Raw genomic sequence first — 17113 nt, forward strand, 5'->3', positions numbered from 1 at the left:
GCACTTCTGGAGATACAGGTTGTCATGCAGCCAGGAACAGTGGGGTTGCTAAGCACACATCAGTGTCCCTAGAACCAGGGCCCGGGACCCGGTGTCTGCACACCTCAGCCAGCGCCAGGGTCTCCCGCTCCAGCCTCCTCACCTGCCATTTCACCCTCCTCCTCTGGCCCAGGGGGGAGCAGTGCGGTGGCTGCCGGAGATCCAACACCACAGATCGGCCCCACGCCTTCCAGGTCATTCTGGCTGACCGGCCCTGCCTGGAGCTGAGTGCCGACAGCGAGGCTGAGATGGCTGACTGGATGCAGCATCTCTGCCAGGCCGTGTCCAAAGGAGTAAGTGTCCTGCTTGCACCATCAGCCCAGCCTGGGAGGGCCAGGATGGTAGACCCCAGGGGACAGCCCAAGAATGAGCACAGGCTCAGGGGACTGTAGCCTGAACCATTCTCCCACCTCTTCCTCCACCGCTAAGGTAGACAGTCTGATAGGGGATTCCTGGTACAGGTCACCCCGGAGAAACAGGTTGCCTCTCCCACCTTCTGCCAATATCCAGGTCATACCCCAAGGGGTGGCTCCCAGCCCCTGTATCCCTTGCTGCCTGGTAATCACCGAGGACCGCCTCTTCACATGCCATGAGGATTGCCAAACCAGCTTCTTCCGCTCCCTGGGCACAGCCAGGCTGGCTGACATCAGTGCCATCTCCACAGAACTGGGCAAGGAGTACTGCATCCTGGTGAGTTGGGTGGGAACAAGGGCACAGGCCCTGCCCAAGGAAATCCATGCATGCTCACCCAGGACCTGCTGTCTCTAGGAGTTCTCCCAGGATAGCCCACAGCTGCTCCAACCCTGGGTCATCTATCTGAGCTGTACTTCTGAACTGGACCGCTTCCTGACTGCCCTGAGCTCTGGGTGGAAAGCCATCTACCAGGTAGGTACCTAGTGGTTCTTGGGGCCTGACCTCACCTGCAGGGTTCTGGGGGCAGCAATTCACAAACATTGCTGAGACACAGAAACTTAGGGCCAGAGTGGCATGTCCCAATATCAGCTAGTTTGTCAAAGCTAAAAATGGGGCCTGGTGAGACCCAAAACAGGAGCTCCTCTTCCCCAGAGCCCTGGAGAGGTAGTAGCTTTTGTTTTTTGTTTTGTTGTGGTTGGGGTTTTTGTTTTTTGTAGAGACAAGGTCTTGCTGTGCAATTCTGGCTAGTCTGGAATTCACAGGGAACCCTTTGCCTCTGGTTCCTGGGTAGCATGTGCTATGGCCATGTTGCAAGGAGGTCGTTTGTTGGTTCCTGGCTGCTCAGCCCTGAAATAATTACACAGAAACTGTATTAATTAAATCACTGCTTGACCCATTAGCTCTAGCTTCTTCTTCTTTTTTTTTTTTTTTTTGGTTTTTCGAGGCAGGGTTTCTCTGTGGTTTTGGAACCTGTCCTGGAACTAGCTCTTGTAGACCAGGCTGGTCTCGAACTCACAGAGATCCGCCTGCCTCTGCCTCCCAAGTGCTGGGATTAAAGGCGTGCGCCACCACCGCCCGGCTTAGCTCTAGCTTCTTATTAGCTAACTCTTACATATTAATTTAACCATTTGTATTAATCTGTGTATTGCCACAAGGCTGTGGCTTACTGGGTAAAGTTCCAGTGTCTGTGCCCAGCAGAGCTACATGGCTTCTCTCTGACTCCACCTCCTCTCTCCCAGCATTCAGTTTAGTTTTCCCCACCTACCTGCTATAGGTCCTAAGCGGTTTCTTTATTAACCAATGGTATCCACAGCATACATAGGGGACTCCCATATCACACCACACCCAGGGAGAGGTACTGTTTTGCACACATGTGCTCCCTGCCCACTGTGGTTCTGGAGGAGCTATACACTGAGGTGAAGAACAGTCAAGGATAGAAACATGCCTAGTGAATTCCAGGTAGACCTGAGAGCTTGGGTTGTGTGAACAGAGCAAAAGAGAAACTCGCAACATGGACGATGTTCCCAAAGGGGTGTGTAGGGCCCTAAAGGTCTTCCATGGCTCCTGGGAACGCAGCCTGCAGCCTTTATGCTTCCTGCTTGTCCGCCACAGGTAGATCTCCCTCACAAGGCAATTCATGAAGCTTCCATCAAGCAGAAATTCGAAGACGCCCTGAGCCTCATTCATAGCGCCTGGCAGCGAAGTGACAGTCTGTGCCGAGGGAGAGCCTCCCGGGACCCCTGGTGCTGAGGCGTGGCTGGGCAGCATGTACACTGTGGTGTGCCACCATGCTGTTTCGGATTCAGGTGTCCACAGGCCTCTACAGCCCACTCCTGCCTTGGGGTGGCAGAACCACTAGTGTGGCTCGAGACAGGGATCCAGAGTGGGCGCCTAGACCTCTGCGTGTCCCGCCCAACAGGGAGTGACTAGAGGTCACTGGGGAGAAGGTCTGAGCCCTGTGGGCTCTGTAGACACATGGTGTTCCCTGGGCCACCATTCGAGTCCTTTCCATCTGCTCGGGGTGGCCGTGAGAATAATAGCATCCACTTAAGGGGAGCAAAGAGATCAGGAGGGCGGGCGTGCCATCTTCTTTTCCTGGGCCAGGGGCCTGGGCAGATGGTCAGGGCCCCCTGGGGGTCGTGAGTGCCCAGCCATTCTTGTTCGTTTTTGAACAGTCCTCACTGTGCAGGAAAGTGGGAACACTAGGTAGCTGTGCATGCCTCCTCTGACACATCCACCCCGTGCACAGTGGCCTGCTCACACGGCCTGGGCCCAACCAGCAGCCCTCCATGGCTGCCAGGAGGCCTTGCATGTCCACAGCTCTGCCTCTCCTCTCCCTCAAGTACAACAGAGCTTGGAGGAGCCAGGGATCCGTTGGCGCCTCTTGCCAGGAGCAAAGGAGAGGGCCTGGGAGAGCAGAGCCCATGAGCTTGGGCTCTTTGACACCTGACTGACCCAGGCTTGGCTAGAGCTGGCCCTTCTTGAGGTCTTCGTTGGATCCCTCTGGGGATGGGTCAGATGGATTGGACTTTGTCTTTTTTTTTTTAAATAAAATTGACATTATATTGCTGAGACTTGTCACTGGCCCTCTTTAGGCGTGAGATGGGGAGGGAGGGTTCCCCACTGCAACATCTTCATCGTCCATTCTGTGCCCAACAAACTGCCATGTAGAATCCGAACCAGAGTTGGGCAGTAGTGGTGCACGCCTATTAATCCCTTAATCCCAGCACTCAGGAGGCAGAGGCAGGCAGATCTCTGTGAGTTCTAGGCCAGCCTGTTCTACAGAGCAAGTTCCAGGACAGCCAGGGTTACACAGAGAAACCCTATCTCGGGGGGAGAAAAAGAAGAAGAATCAGAACCAGGTCTGCCCCAGCTGCTTCCATGGTTCCACTGCCTGAAGGATTGAGGCCCAGAACACCACCACCCCCAGCCTTTCTGTTTCCTACATAGCCAAGAGTGGGAGCCTGGTGGTCCGGTTGTTAAGGAAATGCCTAGAGCCACAAAGGTTACTCTTCACAGTGGCCCTTACCTTTCCAGCCCTCCCACCCAAGGACTCTGAAGTTTTGGGTGAACCAGGCTGAGGTACTAGAAGTTGGGGATTGAGGAGGGTGTGGACCTCTTCTGTGGGAGGCGCTGTTCGAAGCAGGCTCTTCACACATCAGTCCCCCAATGGAGACCAGAGTCATGCTCGGTGACCCCTCCTCCCCCTCGTCAGCAGACCATTCTCCACGGTCTGATTCCCTGAAATCTAAAATAGGGAAGGGAAAACTCTAGAAATGAGCAGTTGTAAGTATGTGCATTGGGTTGAGTGGGTGTGCAGTGTGGCCGGGGTGGCTAGTCCCATTGTCCAGAGTGTCTGTTCTGATGCCGGAGCAGGATTTGTGTTCAAGTAACCACCCTTTTTTTTTTTATTCAATAATGGCTCCCAAAGAAGTTGTCCTGTGTGTATCCCCTTACACACACACACACACACACACACACACACACACACATAAACATGTACACATACAGGATAGCCTAAACTATATAGTGAGACCCTGTCTCATATATATATATATATATGTGTGTGTGTGTGTGTGTGTGTGTGTGTGTGTGTGTATATATGCATTGACATAAATGGGGTTGGCTGGGCATGGTCACACACCTTTAGCCCCAGCACTCAAGTGGCAGAGGCAGGCGGATCTCTGTGGTCCCTGGCCAGCTTGGTCTACATAGTTCCAGGGCAGCCAGAGCTAGACAGAGAAACCCTGTCTCAAAAAAAAAAAAAAAGAAAGAAAGAAAGAAAGAAAGAAAAAAAGAAAGAAAGAAAGAAAGAAAAAGAAAGAAAAAAAAGAAAGATTAATGGGGTTGGAGAAATTGTTCTTGGTTAGAACTCTTCCAGAGGACCTGGGTTCAATTCCTAGCACCCACCCACATGGTAGCTCCAGTTCCAGAGGATAAAACACCTTCTCTGGCTTCCATGGACATCCGGTACACACAGAGATAGATGTGGGTAAAACACCCCTATACATAAACAAGTAATAAGTGAAAGTGGGCATGGACGTGCCTGCTTGTACTGCCAGCCCTCAGGTGCTGCGGGGCAGAGGCACCTGGAGATTGGCATGAGTTTGAAGGTGGCCTGGGCTATACGCTGAGTCCCAGCCAGTCTGGAAATGAGACCTGCCTCATCAATGGGGCTCTGGGGTCCTCCTTTACATAACCTCTTGTGGAAAAGCAACCATGAAAGCTGGGCGGTGGTGGCCACACCTTTAATCCCAGCACTTGGGAGGCAGAGGGTGGATCTCTCAAGGCCAGGCTGGTCTACAGAGTGAGTTCTAGGACAGCCAGGGATACACACACAAACTAAAATAAAAAGCTGGGTGTGGGAATGGTGGTGCACACCTTTAATTCCAGCACTAGGTGGCAGAGGCAGGTGAATTTCTGTACCTTGATGTCACTTTGGTCTACAAAGCTGATTCAGGATAGCAAAGTTACACAGACCTTGTCTCAAAAAAAAAAAAAAAGAAAGAAAGAAAGATACTAAAAACTAAGTGGAACTTAAAGGAAGGAAGGGAGGGAGGAAACGGAGCCATAATCTGAGGGAAGCAGACTGGAAGACTGAGGATTTCACACAGGCTATGGCGGATGCAGAGACGGGACAGTTGCTGGTCAGTGCAGGTAGCCTGTGCCTAGGGCCAAGCTGCCACATGCCCAGGGCTTTAGCTGGAGCCAGACAGGGACTAGAGATGGGACAGAGGTCTAGAGGACAAGGAGGAACACCCTCCCCTAATTTGGCTCTTTCTTCCTGCTCCACTCTCCTTCCCGTCCCTGGTGACCTTTACTCCAGATCCCAGGGTCCAGGCCCGCCTCGCCTGCAGCAGCTGGGATTGGCCCGAGCCAGAGGGGGTGTGGCCAGACTCCCACAGCCCCAGTCTGCTGAACAACAGGTGGACTTCCAAGACAGACCCTGGGCCTCCAGTCACTGACCAGATCTGTCCTCTAGAGATGGCACGGGGCCCCCTCGGTCCCCAGGCCTGCGGCCACACATGGGTGCAAACAGCCTAGACACGGCCACCTATGGCCTGTGCTGTGGCTGATCCAGGCAGAGATGGCTCCTGCCACGGATGCACGGGATATGGTGACCCCAACTGTGGACCTGGTGCTGGGTGCCTCAGCCTGCTGCCTGGCATGCGTGTTCACCAATCCCTTGGAAGTGGTAAAGACTCGTCTGCAGCTGCAAGGGGAGTTGCAGGCCCCAGGCACTTACCCACGGCCCTACCGGGGCCTTGTGTCTTCTGCTGCAGCCATTGCCCATGCAGATGGCCTGTGGGGCCTGCAGAAGGGGCTGGCCGCTGGCCTTCTCTACCAGGGCCTCATGAATGGTGTCCGCTTCTACTGCTATAGTCTGGCATGCCAGGCTGGCTTCACCCAGCAACCAGGGGGGACTGTGGTTGCAGGTGCTGTGGCCGGGGCACTGGGAGCCTTTGTGGGAAGTCCTGCTTACCTGGTGAGTGTTTTCTCTGTGGCCCTGGGTTGGGCGAGGAAGGCTGGGAGGGGACGGTTTCCTGGGAATATCAGGCTCAGATCTGGAATCTGCCCTCGCTCAGACAACCCTTGCTCTTTTGGGGCCCATGCCCACTTGTCTTAGCCAGAAGATAGAGCAGGCTATGCAGTAGGTAGACCCTAGTTGTCATTTGCTTGTGATTAGTTCTGCATAGCCTGGCATATGGTAGGAATAAAAGCTTCCGCTGAGCGTGAGTTGTTGCATCCTGATCTGGCCACTGAAGTCCTCTGTCCTTGAGAGAGTGGTAGGACAGAGGCCCAAAGGGCTACTTAAGAAACTTGAAGCCAGGTGTGGCACATGCCTTTAATCCTAACACTCGGGAGGCAGAGGCAACTGGATCTCTGTGAGTTCGAGGCCAGCCTGGTCTTCAGAGTGAGTTCCAGGACAACCAGGGATACACAGAGAAACCCTGTCTCAAAAGAGAACCAAAGTAAATATTGAGTGAACTCAAGCCCACTGAGACTACCTCCAAGCTTCAGGTGTGAACTGAGGGCTACCATACAGGAGAGGGGCTCAAACGTGCCCAGCTCATTCCCCAGTCTCTATCCTAAAGCCCTCAATCTGCTCTGGACTCCCAGGTCAAGACCCAGTTGCAGGCCCAGACAGTGGCTGCTATGGCCGTGGGGCATCAGCACCAGCATCAGGTAAAACATCTCCCCAGAACCCTGGGCTCCAGGCTGTGCAGGACTGTGGCTCTCTAGTGACCCACACCCTTTCTTCCCCGCAGAGTGTCCTGGGTGCCTTGGAGACCATCTGGCGCCAGCAGGGCCTATTGGGGCTGTGGCGGGGTGTGGGCGGGGCTGTGCCCCGAGTCACAGTGGGCTCAGCTGCCCAGCTGGCCACCTTTGCATCTGCTAAGGCTTGGGTACAGGAGCGACAGGTAAGGGGCTGGGGACACTGTCTAGATGGAGAGGGAGGGCCCCTGCCTCTTTCACACACGGGTGGTGACAGATGGGGTCCAGAATAAAACCTGATCTTGCTGAATGTGGTGAGACACACTTACGTTCCTAAGACTTAGAGTGTTGAGGCAGGGGGATCAAGAATCTTAAGGTGGTCCTCAGCTACACAGGTTTTAAAGTCAGTCTAGGCTACCTACTACATGAGACCCTGTCAAAAGAGAGGAAGAAAGACAGGGGAAGGGAGGAAGGGAGGAAGGGGAGAAGGAGGGAGAGATAGAAGGAAGAGAGGAGGAGTCATGGGAAGAAGGCGAGAGATGGAGGAAGGAGAGGGGAGTCGCAGCTAAGGGCAATGTTTCTCAGCTGTAATCTCAGCACTTAGAAGGTGGAGGCAGGAGGATTGCAATTGGAGCACAGCCTGCTGCATAGCAATACCTGTCTCAACAAAAAGAAACAGAAGAGGGGGAGGAGGGAAGAGGAGATCGGGAAGGGAGGAAGAAAATAAAGTTGTTGGCTCTGTCACTGTAGTTGTGACCTAGCCCTTCTGTCCAATAGGAGCTAGGGGTCATCAGTGAACCCTAAAACCATGGAGGAACACAGGATTGGTGTTGCAGGCTGGGAATGGCTGGAGAGGTCTGATTTGCTTGCCTACCCAAAGCCTTCCATCCTTCGTGGGCTTGGGGCAGGGAGGGCCCAGCATGGGTGAGCAGAGGGCAGTGGGCAGGGTCAACAGCCTGATCCATCCCCACAGTGGTTTCTGGAGGACAGCTGGATGGTGGCCCTAGCTGGAGGCATGATTAGCAGTATAGCTGTGGCTACAGTCATGGCTCCCTTCGACGTGGTCAGCACTCGCCTATACAACCAACCGGTGGACAGAGCTGGCAAGGTGAGCAGGAGACGAGGAAATGTAGGCTGTGGGGCAATGGGACACACACACATACACACACATACACACACACATATACACACACACATACACACACACATACACACACATACACACACACATATATACACACACATACACACATACACACACACACATACACACACATACACACACACACATACACACACATACACACACACATACACACACATACACACACACACATACACACATACACAATACACACACACACACACATCATATTCACAACACGGAAGCATGCATGTCCTAAGTCCTCCGACTGGATTTTATTCTATTTCCTGATGAGGAAATCAGCTCAGAGAGGTCAAGTGGAGGCTGCCGAGAGGGTCAGCAGAAGGGGCAGGATCGGAATCGTGGCCTTCCTGTGGTGATGCCAGTCGGAAGTGTCAGAACCGAGATGATTGAGTGGGTTATACGAGCTGCACCCCTGCAGAAGGCTATCTGCCTGAGGGACGAGGGCCTTGTTAACATCACAATGTATAATCCGCCCAGGCCTGTAGGACTGGGTGTTCCTTCTGACCCCACCGCTAGACACACTTGCTTTTGTCACCTGGGACCTCTCAACTCTTGATGTGACCCTCACCCTATGTTTATCCCCAGGGCCAGCTGTACAGCGGCCTCGCTGACTGCCTGGTGAAGATCTGCCAACAGGAGGGGCCCCTAGCACTCTACAAGGGCCTAGGCCTTGCCTATCTGCGCTTGGGCCCCCACACCATCCTTAGCATGTTCTTCTGGGATGAGCTGCGGAAGCTGACCACAAGGGCCCAGCACCAGGGCACCTAGCCTTGTCCCTCAGCCCACCACCAAGCCTGGCATTTGGTGGAAGTGATGGCTGGCTTCTATAGAACTGGCTGCCCCGAGCCAGCTTGAGTCAGGCCCAGATGGGGGGCTTGAGTCGGGATTGTGGACAACTGTGATCGACCAGAGCCCCAGGACTAGTTCACCCCAAGTCACCGCCCCTTCACCCTTTCCTCTCCCCTGGGTTACCATGCTGTAGTATATTGCCGCAGTAGCACCCTCATGAAAGGGTGCCCATGGACAGAGCCACTCAGTGACACCGGCTCCTCCGTCCTCCAGCCACTGTGGGACCACACAATCCTCTCGGAGCACAAGGAAACTGAGACACCACTCTGGCTGGAACCACACGGCTTTGTGGTGACAGACACAGGACTGTGGTTGGAGTCTGCCCACCCCAATCCTCTGCTCTCAGCAAGGGAACAGTCAGAACCCTTGGGCCACAGATCCCTCAGAAACCACGGCACATGAGGAGACTCATGGTTGAGCCCCGAGGGAGGCCTTGGGGTCCCCAGACTCTAGCTGGTCAAAGTTCCAAAGCCTTGGCAGCTTGAAAAACAAAAACCTATTTTCTTACTTTCAGAAGCCTGGAAGCCCAAGAAGGTATGGGCAGTGTTAGCATTTATTTCTGTTACTTGTGATGTGGTAAAACCAGGGTCTGGGCATGTTAGTTACGCAATTGACATCCTTAGCCCAGGGCTTACTTCTCCAGAGGCCTCTGTCCCTGACTCTGAGCTGGGCAGCTTCTTCCCAGTCAGGCTGGAGACAGATCAGCCGGCAGCCTGCCTGCCCGGTGCTCATGAAGCCCTGGGTTCCATCCCCAGCACCGAATAAACCAGGCCTGATGGCACATGCCTGTGATCTCAGCACTGCACACACAGGTAGAGCCAGGAGGATCAAGGGGTTCAAGTTCATTCTCAGATGCATGGTGAGTTTGAGGCCAGCCTGGGCTATGCGAGACCCAAAGAGAGGAGAGAAAGAAAAGGGTTTGGGGAGAGGAGAGAGAGAGAGGGAAGAACAGAGAGAAGAGCAGAGTGGGGGAGAGAAAGAGGGATAAAGAAAGGGAGAGGCAGCCGGGAGGTGGTGGCGCACGCCTGTAATCCCAGCACTTGGGAGGCAGAGACAGGTGGATCTCTGTGAGTTCAAGGCCAGCTTGGTCTACCAAGGGAGTTCCAGGACAGGCTCCAAAGCTACAGAGAAACCCTGTCTCGAAAAACCAAAAAAAAAAAAAGAAAAGAAAAAAAAGAAAAAGAAAGGGAGAGGCGTGAGGATGGGGAGAAGAGACAGGGAAAACGCAGTTATATTGGACAGGGCCGGCACAGGAACTGCACGTTAAATTAGAGGTAGCTACCACTGTCTCCACTGTCCCTTCCTGAGGAACTGGGGTTAGGCCTTCAGCACGAACCTGGGAGCATCCCTGAGTTCAGACTTTTATTGAGGGCTTCGCATTTGTGTATATCCAGAGGGTGCGCAGGAGGTGGGGGCTCAGATAAGAGGGTGCCCTTTCTCCGGACTGCAGCCACACTCCAGGAGACTGTTGAGACAGGAGTGTTTGTGAGGCCCCCAGTAACCAACGCCTCGGCCAGGCAGCTCCTTCCCCAACCACATCCCAAGGGCGAAAAACTGCTCTAGACCGACACTCCAATAAAGTTTTCTATTTTGTGTACTTCCGCGACTCCCTTGTGCTTCCCTGACCCTGACTGCCAAACTCTCAGCTCTCAAGCCCTTTCTAGGAAGGACCCAGAAACCAGCCGCCACCTGCCCAGGTGAGGCCTGCCACCTAGTGGACCCAAGAGGAACAGTATGTCCGAGAGGCAGGCGGCATTCGGCCAGAGTCTTCAGAGGATTCCAAACCCCTCTTCCCCTGAGGCCTAGAGAAACTAGACTTCTAGATCTCAGAAGGGGCGACAGAGGCTGTGCAGAAGACCCTGTGCTTTGGGAACTTGGGTGGAGTGCGGGACACACCTGCGTCTGGGAAGGCCGGGTGAGCAGAGGGAAGGCATGGAGCTTGACGGTCTAGCGGGGACAGACAGCACTAGAGTTAACTGCTTTGCCCTTCAGGCCCAAATGAGAAGCCACCAGCGGCAGCGGGCTGACAGCACCCCCTTGATTCCTGCTGGCTGGACAGTCTAAAGCTTCTGGCTCTCCCGCTCCGCCCCCAGGTCTTTGACCCCGTCCTAGTTCCTCCCCTGTCCTGTAGAGACACCTTTGACCGGTGATGTCACTGGGTCTGTCCCAGCACAGACCCGGCCCGAGGCTGGGGCTGGATTCCTGGAGGCTGCCATGTTCTCCCTCCCTTCCCTCTCCTCCTGGCTCCCCGGCCTCCCTTCTTTTGAGTGGGGTTCCAGTCTCTTCGACAGCCTCCTGCAAGGTGAGCGCCTCCTAGATGTGCATTGGGCTCCGCCCCCTCCTCGGGTGGGCGGGGTGCAGGGTGGGCCTCACCACCCACGTGGGGGGGGGGGCGGCTCCGCACCCAGCTGCCCCCTGCCCTAACCTGCCACCTCCCCTACGATCCTAACGCCCCCCTCACCCTCTCCTTTGTCCGGCTTAGGCCTAATCGGGGCCCTTGGAGTCTCGGTTCTCAACAGTCTCCTAAAAGTTTACTTCTTCGTGGCCTGTGTCAAGTGAGTGCCCACGTCGGTGCCACCCAGCCCTACCCAGGCAGTTGGTCCCTGCGCGGAATCTGGCTTCCGCTAAGAGTGGGGCTGGGACCCTGGCATCCCTCCCAGGACCGGACACTGTGATCCCACCTCCCAGCCCGCACCCCATTCTGCCCCCACAGTGACCCCCAGCGGCAGACCCATAAGCAGCGGCTGCGAGCGCAGTGGGCCTCACTGGAGACAGTGCACCTGGCTGGTCTGACCCTGTTCCTGACCGTGGTGGGGGCCCGGGTGGCCGCCCTCGTGGTACTGGAGTTCTCCCTCCGGGCTGTGTCCACAGTGCTGTCCCTGAGCAAGGTGAGACTGCAGGGTGGGGCCAGTCTGGGCCACTTTCTTCCTCTGCATTGGGAAGTAGGGCTCTTTTCCTTCAGGTGGAGACCAGAGATTGTAGAGACTGGAGTTTGTCACCTGGAGTTTGGATTGCCAAAGTCACATCTCCATGGCAGCACAGTCGGATCTCTACACACACACACACACACACACACACCCGCAAAATGTCAGTTCTGTGAGCTGGCAATGTGATTCAGTTGATAGAGTGCCTGCCTAGCATGCACTAAGCCCTGGGTTTGATCTCCCTCTGTGTAAACCCAGGCATGGTGGCTCATTCCTGTACTCCCAGCACTTGAGAGAGGTGGAGGCAGGAGGATGAGAAGTTCAGGGTCATCCTTGGCTATTGGGCTTGAGGCCAACTTGAAACACATGAGATCTGGTCTCAAAAATAAAATAAAATAAAAAATCCTGTGTTGCCCTGGCTAGGTACCTTGTGGGGTTTGGCCCATATTGTCCTGACAGCTGTCCTGACCTGATCTCCAGAAGTGGGGAAACTGAGGCTCAGGGGAGCACATGGTTTGTCTGTGATCAATAGTCGTCAGGGAGTAAGGTGTGAAACCAGGTCTTCAAGACCCTGCGCCATCACCCTCCAGCCATAGATGGGCAAGAGAAACCCACGTGCCGGTCTTCCCCAGTACACCCTAACCTGGACTCCTTTCCCCTGCAGGGCTCGGGGGACAAGGAGCGGCTCCAGCTCTTCTTGGTGTGTCAGTTCTCGCTGGGCTGTGGGCTGACCTGTGGCCTGAGCTTCCTACAGGAAGGCGCCCCACACTGCACCCTGAACCTGCTGCTGAGCCTGGGGCTGGCCGCCCTGCTGTGCTTGGGTGCTCGGCGCTTCCGTCAACACGTCTGTAGCCTCTATGAGCTGCACACTAGCCAGCGCTACTGCGGGGTCTGCTTGGGCCTGCTGGCTGGCCAGCATGGCCTGCCCAGGCTCCTGGGTCGCACTCTGGCAGTGGCCTTTGCTGTGAGTGACCTGGCAGCTGTGGCCCTCATCAACCAGGACTTCCTGAGCACGTCAGAGGCCGTGCGCTTTTGGACGCCACTCACCATTTGCTATACGCTGTTGGTCATCTACATGCAGGGTGAGAGCCCCTGGGCTGGAGTCCATTCCAGTGGCCACACTCCCCTTGCCATCCCAGCCACCCTGTCCAGGGTGTACTTTACTATGGGTGTGCTGTAGGCTGCTCAAAGTAGTGTCGGGACATAGGAACTCTAAAGAGCTGGGACCTGGGCTGGTCTTGTGGTACGGTGAAGGGGGTTGTGGGCAGGAGAAATGCCTGCCAAAGCACAGAGCAAGGGCATGGCCATGCAGAAACACTGAGTGGTTCAGGGCTGTTATCCAAGGGCAACAGGGATTGGGGCAAGGCTGGCCAACTTCAAAATGGCCTGGTCCAGCTGGGCGGTGGTGGTGCACACTTTTAATCCCAGCACTCGAGAGGCAGAGGCAGGCAGATCTCATGAGTTTGAGGCCAGCCTGGTCTGCAAGAGCTAGTTCCAGGATAGGCTCTAAAGCTACAGAGAAACTGTCTTGAAAAAGAAAGAAAAGCCTGGTCCAGCTTGGCTGGCCAGGGTGCTAAACAGGAGAGAGTGGCCCGTCAGAGAAGGGTAGTCCAGGCAGTAGGAACAGAAAGTGTGAAGACCCTGACGGGGTAGATAAGCTTGGCAGGCTCCACGTGCAAAATGAGAAGCCAGGATGCCTGACTCTGTAAGTAAGGGGAGCATGGGTCAGAGACTGGCTGAGGGTGGGTAAGTGGACTTGAGCAGAATCAAGCCTGACCTCGTAAAACAAGGCTTGGATTCAAACTCTACTCTAAAAGCCATAGAAGCCCTGGGAGCATTCTCAGCAGAAGAATGGTGTCATCTGATTGACATGTGCAGGTGACTTTAGCGGGTCAGTAGAACTTGTTCAGGAACAGAAGAGCCCCATGGATGAACTTCAGCAGGAGGGGGAGGTGACTGGAACCAGCGGGTGGGGAGCAAGAGAGTGGGGTGTGTGCCAGGCAGAAGTGGACCGGGCTGCGGGTGAACCAGACTCACGGGCAAAAGAGAAGAATCTTAGGTCCCTTGTCATCAGCTGGCAAGGGGCTCTGTCCTCGACCAGAGAGAGACTTAAAGGTGGTCAATAAGTCTTGTGGGCGCCCAGAGAGGGGAGCTGGGACACAGAAGGGCAGTCGGGGAAGGTGATACTGTCCCTGGGGAAGGCGGTTGAGAAGTGGAACAGGCTGGCTCCAGCTGACACAGGGCGCTGTCTGAGGCAGTGGCAAATATATCTTGCAGAGGAGCAGCGGCAGCACTGCTTCAGCCTCCAGGGCCAGGTCCAGACGGTACTGGTGCGCATGGGTGGCCTCTTCATTTTGTTGATGACTGTGGGCCGATGGCTGGACCTCCTTGGCGTCTTTGTCTCCCTTTTGGGTGAGCTGTGGTGCATGGCAGGTGTTCGCATCCTAATCGACCTCTGCCAGATACAGGTAGGCACCTCCATGTGACCCCAGCTTCCCACCCTGCTTCCAAGGCTCCCAGCACCTCCGGAGGCCCAAGTTTGACAAGGGCTGTGTTGACTGGGGAGAGTATGAGACCCAGGTGTCTTTTAGGTCACTAGGAGTAGGGAAGTGGAAGGGACCATTCCAGCTGGCACCCCAGGGTCCCAGGGGGTAATAGGGTCCTGATGATAATGGACCTGAGACTAACGGGGTGTGTGTGTCCCTTCTGACCCTCCCCCAGGGCTTTCCATCCCAGAGGCCTACAGTAACAGCAGCAGTAACACCAGGAAAGGTATCAACAGTGTCAGATCCATGCGAGCCCCGGCCTTCCACACCTGTTCTGTCCAGAAGCGAGGCCCCCTCCTGACCTGCCCTATGGAGGACTCAAAGTCAGTCTCAGGCCTGTCTGTACAGGCTGACCAGCAAGGTCTTGACCACAAGATGTGGCCTGGAGACTGGGTGACAGAGCTAGTCCCCACCTAGAGTTCAGAGCAGGCCATGGGGGCCCCTGCAGAAAGGGGACGGCTAGGGCTGGGGACCTGGGAAGGTGGGGACATGGAGGCCTCTGCGTAAATCCCTCTCCGTTGAAGATGGGCAGTGGATACAGTTTCATCAGACCCACCCTTCCTGGCCAGGCAGGAGGACAGCCGACAACTGTGACCTCAGAATGGCTCCCTGCCCGCTTGCCGCCCCTCCCCCACCTTGCTCCTTTCCACAAACAATAAAGTTGACTTTTTCTCAGCCTGTATTGAGGATTACAAAGATGTAGAAAGAAAAAAGAGACTTCCCGAGACCCACAAAAACCCTCATTTAGCAGGGGTTTGGGATATGAGCCTCAAGCCTGCCTCTGCTCTGGGTCTCCTAGGGGCCAAGGACACAGGTTGAGGTTCCCTGGTTCCAGGACAAAGAATGGCAGCAGGAACACATGGTTATCAAGATGGTTGGGAGCTGGAGATGGCTCAGGGTTAAGAGCGTGTAGTGCTCTTACTCCCCGGATCCTATTTCAGACAGCTCACGACTGTCTGGAGGAGGTCCTGTGGGGTGTGATGCCTCTGGCTTCCTTGGGCACTTAGACACACACACACACACATACACACACACACACACACAGAATTTAAAATGGAAAGGTGTTGAGACAGTTTGTTAAGAAAGGGGAAACACATCCAAGTGATGGTGACTGGGCACACCCTTTGTACTCAGGAGGCAGAGGCAAGCAGATCTCTGTGAGTTCGAGGCCAGCCTGGTCTACAGAGCGAGTTCCAGGACAGTCAGGGCTACACATGTTGGGTAATATTTTTGTGTACTGTGAGGATATGTCCCTGCCAAGGCGCCTTCTAATTGGTTTAATAAAGAGCTGAATGGCTAGGCAGGAGAGGATAGGCGGGACTTCCGGGGAGAGAGAGAGAGAGAGAGAGAGAGAGAGAGAGAGAGAGAGAGAGGAAAAGCAGACAGGAAACACAGGGATGAGGTGCCATCTTTGCTGAGGTGGCCAATGAGGTGAGGTGGGGTGGTAGAGTCTAATATCCACCTGCACCTAAGATGTACAGCATAGTGATCTGTCCCATCCAGGGTGGAGCTGCTCTTGGGGATCCAGCTTCCCATCCTGGCTTGTCAAGGTAATGAGGATGGTTTCCATCTCAGCCCTGTTCAGGGCCAACATCAGGGACAGAAAGGGCTGGGTACTCACTCTTCTGCCTACCTTCTGTGTGACTATGGACAAGCTATTGCCCTCTCTGAGCCTAGCTAAAGAATTACTGCCTGGGTGCTGGGCGGTGGTGGCGCATGCCTTTAATCCCAGCACTCGGGAGGCAGAGGCAGGCGGATCTCTGTGAGTTCGAGACCAGCCTGGTCTACAAGAGCTAGTTCCAGGACAGGCTCCAAAACCACAGAGAAACCCTGTCTCAAAAAACCAAAAAAAAAAAAAAAAAACCAAAAAAAAAAATTACTGCCTGGGGCAGGGGGTTGCTAAAGGGGGTTGCTAATTCCAGCACTCAGGAGACAGAGGCAGGTGGATTTCTGTGAGCTTGAGGCCAGCCTGGTCTACAGAGGGAGTTCCAGGACAGCCAGAGCTGTTACATGGAGAAATCCTCAAAAAAATCCTCAGAAACAAAACAAAATAAAGCAAAACAAGCATAGGGGCTGGAGAGATGGCTCAGAGGTTAAGAGCACTGGCTGCTCTTCTAGAGGTCCTGAGTTCAATTCCCAACAACCACATGATGGCTCACACTTATCTTTAATAAAATCTGGTGCCCTCTTCAGGCAGAACACTATTCATAATAAATAAATAAACAGTTTTAAAAATTTTTTAAAAATCATAAAACCATTAAACATTAATACCATATGTTGGGTGTTCACACTCAGAATCCTATTTACTAACCTATTTTGACCCTTTTTCTCCCCCTTCTTTCTTTTTCTGATGCCCTGCTTTGTTTTTGACACAGGGTCTCACTATGACTGGTCTGAAACCCACTCTGTAGACCAGGCTGACCTCAAATTCACAGAGATCTGCCTGCTTCTACCTCCTAAGTACAAGAATCAAAGGTCTGTGCCACCACGTCCAGGTGTCTGATTTTTTTTAATGATCTGGATATGTAGCCCAGGCTGTCCTTGAACTCACGGACTCCTCTCAACCTCCCAATTGCTGGGATTATAGGTAGGTAATACTATGCCCTGATCTTGGAGGTTAAGTCGTTTTTTTGAGGACACAGAATTTGTATTTGCATGTGTGAGAGGGGGGGAGTGTTGGCACTTGTATATTCTAGAGTCCTCAGAGGCCAGAAGAGGAAGTCAGATGGAAGAGGGAGTCAGATCTGGAGCAGGAGTTACCAGCATTTGTGAGCTGCTTCACAAGGATGCTGGGAACCAAACCGCAGTCCCCGGCAAAAGCAGCAAGTACTCTGGACCGATGAGGCTTCCTTCCAGCTTGGGCAGGATTTGAACTCTGGCACCCTGCACCCCATCCCTTCTCACCCCAGAGCTCATGTTTTGCATGATCCTTGCTCCCTTTGTCTGGCTGAAGGTTA

General features: G+C 54.3%; 3 protein-coding genes across 5 annotated transcripts in view; all 3 read left to right on the forward strand.

The window, feature by feature from the left end:
* The window catches only part of Plekhm2 (pleckstrin homology and RUN domain containing M2), a 42851-nt gene extending 39827 nt beyond the window's left edge, over positions 1 to 3024 (forward strand). For both annotated transcript variants that reach the window (XM_041652460.1, XM_041652461.1), the window contains 4 exons: positions 173 to 332; positions 550 to 729; positions 808 to 924; positions 2065 to 3024. In XM_041652460.1, coding sequence (XP_041508394.1) covers positions 173 to 332; positions 550 to 729; positions 808 to 924; positions 2065 to 2202 — 595 coding nt within the window. In that variant the 3' untranslated portion in view covers positions 2203 to 3024. The remainder of the gene's footprint in view (positions 1 to 172; positions 333 to 549; positions 730 to 807; positions 925 to 2064) is intronic.
* A 2368-nt stretch (positions 3025 to 5392) lies between these two features.
* Positions 5393 to 9664, forward strand: Slc25a34 (solute carrier family 25 member 34). Of its 2 annotated transcripts, XM_041652719.1 has the most exons (5): positions 5393 to 5938; positions 6574 to 6639; positions 6723 to 6875; positions 7643 to 7777; positions 8423 to 9664. In XM_041652719.1, exons 1-5 carry the CDS (start codon positions 5540 to 5542, stop codon positions 8603 to 8605), a joined length of 936 nt encoding a protein of 311 aa, XP_041508653.1. In that variant the 5' UTR covers positions 5393 to 5539; the 3' UTR covers positions 8606 to 9664. The 2 variants fall into 2 exon arrangements, with proteins under 2 accessions (XP_041508653.1, XP_041508654.1); XM_041652720.1 differs by lacking the exon at positions 6723 to 6875.
* A 1137-nt stretch (positions 9665 to 10801) lies between these two features.
* Positions 10802 to 14831, forward strand: Tmem82 (transmembrane protein 82). Its single transcript, XM_041652675.1, has 6 exons — positions 10802 to 10988; positions 11169 to 11241; positions 11400 to 11574; positions 12275 to 12692; positions 13888 to 14078; positions 14332 to 14831. The coding sequence occupies exons 1-6, from the start codon at positions 10901 to 10903 to the stop codon at positions 14455 to 14457; spliced, it is 1071 nt and encodes a 356-aa protein (XP_041508609.1). The 5' UTR covers positions 10802 to 10900; the 3' UTR covers positions 14458 to 14831.
* Positions 14832 to 17113: the final 2282 nt, after the last annotated feature.

Source organism: Microtus oregoni, unplaced genomic scaffold (genome assembly GCF_018167655.1).
Source record: "Microtus oregoni isolate MIOR12 unplaced genomic scaffold, Mior012 000005F_ref0000423, whole genome shotgun sequence".
In the NCBI taxonomy this organism is placed as follows: Eukaryota; Metazoa; Chordata; class Mammalia; order Rodentia; family Cricetidae; genus Microtus; species Microtus oregoni.

Excerpts from the sequence above, each read along its gene's own strand:
- Tmem82 (XM_041652675.1), top strand. The coding sequence starts at position 10,901 with ATGTTCTCCCTCCCTTCCCTCTCCTCCTGGCTCCCCGGCCTCCCTTCT. Across the intron at positions 11,575-12,274 it reads CAGTGCTGTCCCTGAGCAAG|GGCTCGGGGGACAAGGAGCG; the intron begins GTGAGACTGCAG and ends TTTCCCCTGCAG. Across the intron at positions 14,079-14,331 it reads TCGACCTCTGCCAGATACAG|GGCTTTCCATCCCAGAGGCC; the intron begins GTAGGCACCTCC and ends ACCCTCCCCCAG.
- Slc25a34 (XM_041652719.1), top strand. The coding sequence starts at position 5,540 with ATGGCTCCTGCCACGGATGCACGGGATATGGTGACCCCAACTGTGGAC. Across the intron at positions 5,939-6,573 it reads TGGGAAGTCCTGCTTACCTG|GTCAAGACCCAGTTGCAGGC; the intron begins GTGAGTGTTTTC and ends CTGGACTCCCAG. Across the intron at positions 7,778-8,422 it reads CGGTGGACAGAGCTGGCAAG|GGCCAGCTGTACAGCGGCCT; the intron begins GTGAGCAGGAGA and ends GTTTATCCCCAG.